Source organism: Carya illinoinensis, chromosome 10 (genome assembly GCF_018687715.1).
Source record: "Carya illinoinensis cultivar Pawnee chromosome 10, C.illinoinensisPawnee_v1, whole genome shotgun sequence".
Lineage (NCBI taxonomy): Eukaryota > Viridiplantae > Streptophyta > Magnoliopsida > Fagales > Juglandaceae > Carya > Carya illinoinensis.
In genome coordinates this window covers 25,106,929-25,109,445 of record NC_056761.1, presented here as the reverse complement: position 1 = coordinate 25,109,445, position 2,517 = coordinate 25,106,929, and the positions used below count along the sequence as shown (strand labels likewise).

Below are 2,517 nucleotides of genomic sequence, written 5' to 3'. Positions count from 1 at the left end.
CTAATGAGGCCAGAATACAGTCCAAAAACTACCTATGGATGTTGTAAGCTCCGTGTCGTGGTTGTGGCGTCTAGTCAACCTCCTCCAATCTACCAGTGTCTGCTCTCTGCTTTGATCCTGACACATCGCCTACCATTCGGGGGGAATGTTAGCTGGGACTACCACAGTGAGATTTGATTACAAATCTCAGTAAGTTAACAGGAAACTCCCACACAGGTTAATGATGCATGCATGGCAGTAAAAACATAAATGCATAATTAAAGTCGTAAGTAAGCATAACATAACTTGATATATAGCATGGCATAACTGACATGACCTGAATTGAAACATGAACCGAACTTGAATTGACATAACATGACTTATACTTCAAACATAACATGGACTAGTAACATAACAAGAATGTAAACTTGAAATATAACATGGACTTGAAACATAGCATGAACGTGAACATACATAACATAAACTTGAACTTGAACTTAACATAAACCTGAGCATAACATGACATAAACTTGAAATTGACATATAATGTGAACATGAACATGAACATAACATGGATATAAACTTGAACATAACATGTATATGAACATAACATGACATGAACGTGAACTTGAAACATAATGTGAACATGAACATAACATAACATGAACATGAGCTTAAACATAACATAAACGTGAACATAACATGATATGAACATGAACTTAAAACTTAACGTGAATATGAACATTTTTTTTTTTTTGATAGGAAAATCACTTTCATTAATAAGCAAAACAGAATTACAATGCTAAATCAGTCCATTGGACTTGTTCAATAACAGAGGGAACAAACTCCTACCAAACACTTGTATCAACTACTGATCTTGCAAACCTTGCTAATCTGTGTGCTGACTCATTTGCCTCTCGATTAACATACAAAATAGAACAAACTGGTATTCTACTCTGCATCTGCTTTATATCTATTACTATGTTTCCAAACATAGCATTGGCAAACTCAGGTTTTGCTAACTCTTGAGCTAAAATCAATGAATCTGTCTCAATAGTTAGAGCTTGCAAACCAAGAGGGATACAAAATTGTAAGCCCCTGAGTATAGCTACCAGTTCAATCTCAAGAGGCTCCACCACTGCTGACTCCCTTTTGCTTATAGCCATGATCACCTTTCCTTCCCAATCTCTGAGAATAAGACCAACTCCTGCACTGCCATCTTCTTTAAACATAGCTCCATCCATATTAGGCTTTGTGGTCCCTTGTGGAGGTAGTTGCCATTTAGTCACTCTCTTAATGCCATTAGAATTAGTACCTTTAGTTGCTTGAAAAGCCTTTAGCAAACAAAGTGCATGGTTGACTGCCTCTGCTGGTTCCAAATGTTTTTCCTCAAATACCCACTGATTTCTTCTGTACCAGCATGCCCAAGCTATCATGAAAACACGCTCCAGCTCTTCTTGACTGTGATTGACTTGTACTCAAGCAACCATCTCTCTGAAATCCTCATTTGGTAGTACATGCATGCCTTGAGGAAATTGTTGATCCCAGATCCCAGTGAGCATCTGACATTGTTTGAGAGCATGTGCAGTATTTTCAGACCCTGCAGAACACAATTGACATGTGGCCTCTTCAACTACCTTCCTTCTTTTCAAATTGTATCTGGTTGGCAAAGCTTCAATGCAAGATCTCCATGCAAAATCTTAACCTTCTGGGGCACTTTCATCCTCCAAATGGCTTTCCACAGCTTTTTATCTTCTCTATTTCTTGAGCTTTCTCCCACTGTTGTTGTGGCCAAGGTTTTAAAAAGTGCCCCAGAACGTGAATATAAACATAACATAACATGAACATGTGCTTGAACATAATATAAATATGAAAATAATATGATATGAACATGAACTTGAAACTTAACGTGAACATGGACATAACATAGCTTGAATGTGAATTTGAACATAAAATAATAGTAGATTTTACTCCTTCACCGTAGTACTCGACAGCATATAGCCTTGACTGCAGTACTAGGCAGAGCGTATCATCGTTTTGTAGTACTGCAGATTATAGTCCTTCACTATAGTACTTGGAAGCACATAGCCTTGACCATAGTACCAGGCAGCGCATATTATCCTTGATTGTGACATATTACTTATTCTTAATTTTTTTTTACATAAATTTGGAATCTTGTTCAATAGACTTAATTAATAACGTGACCATATGGATGCTACACTGGTCCCCTTAAGCCTTGTGTCCCTGCCGATTACTGCATCACAATACAGGTATCTACACCAGTTGTAAGTGCGTTAATATGTACTCCACAGTTGTTGTGGCCCCACGTATTATACATGTTACAATTGCTATGTCTCATGTAGTGTATGCTCCACAGTTGTTGTGGCCCATACTTCATGCTTCATAGTTGTTGTGGCCTCATGAATTATTTGTGCCACACTTACTGCGAACACACATAAAATAAAATATGGCTCCATCAGCGTTAGTGCCTGTTGACTGTTGACCAGCTAATTAGGCCTCATTCGCAACCTATTGACT

General features: G+C 37.9%; 1 protein-coding gene across 1 annotated transcript; it reads right to left on the bottom strand.

Moving 5' to 3' along the window:
- Window positions 1–827: 827 nt before the first annotated feature.
- On the bottom strand, window positions 828–1,415 carry LOC122278583. Its single transcript, XM_043088764.1, has one exon. The coding sequence runs from the start codon at window positions 1,413–1,415 to the stop codon at window positions 828–830; it is 588 nt and encodes a 195-aa protein (XP_042944698.1).
- Between the last annotated feature and the right edge of the window lie 1,102 nt (window positions 1,416–2,517).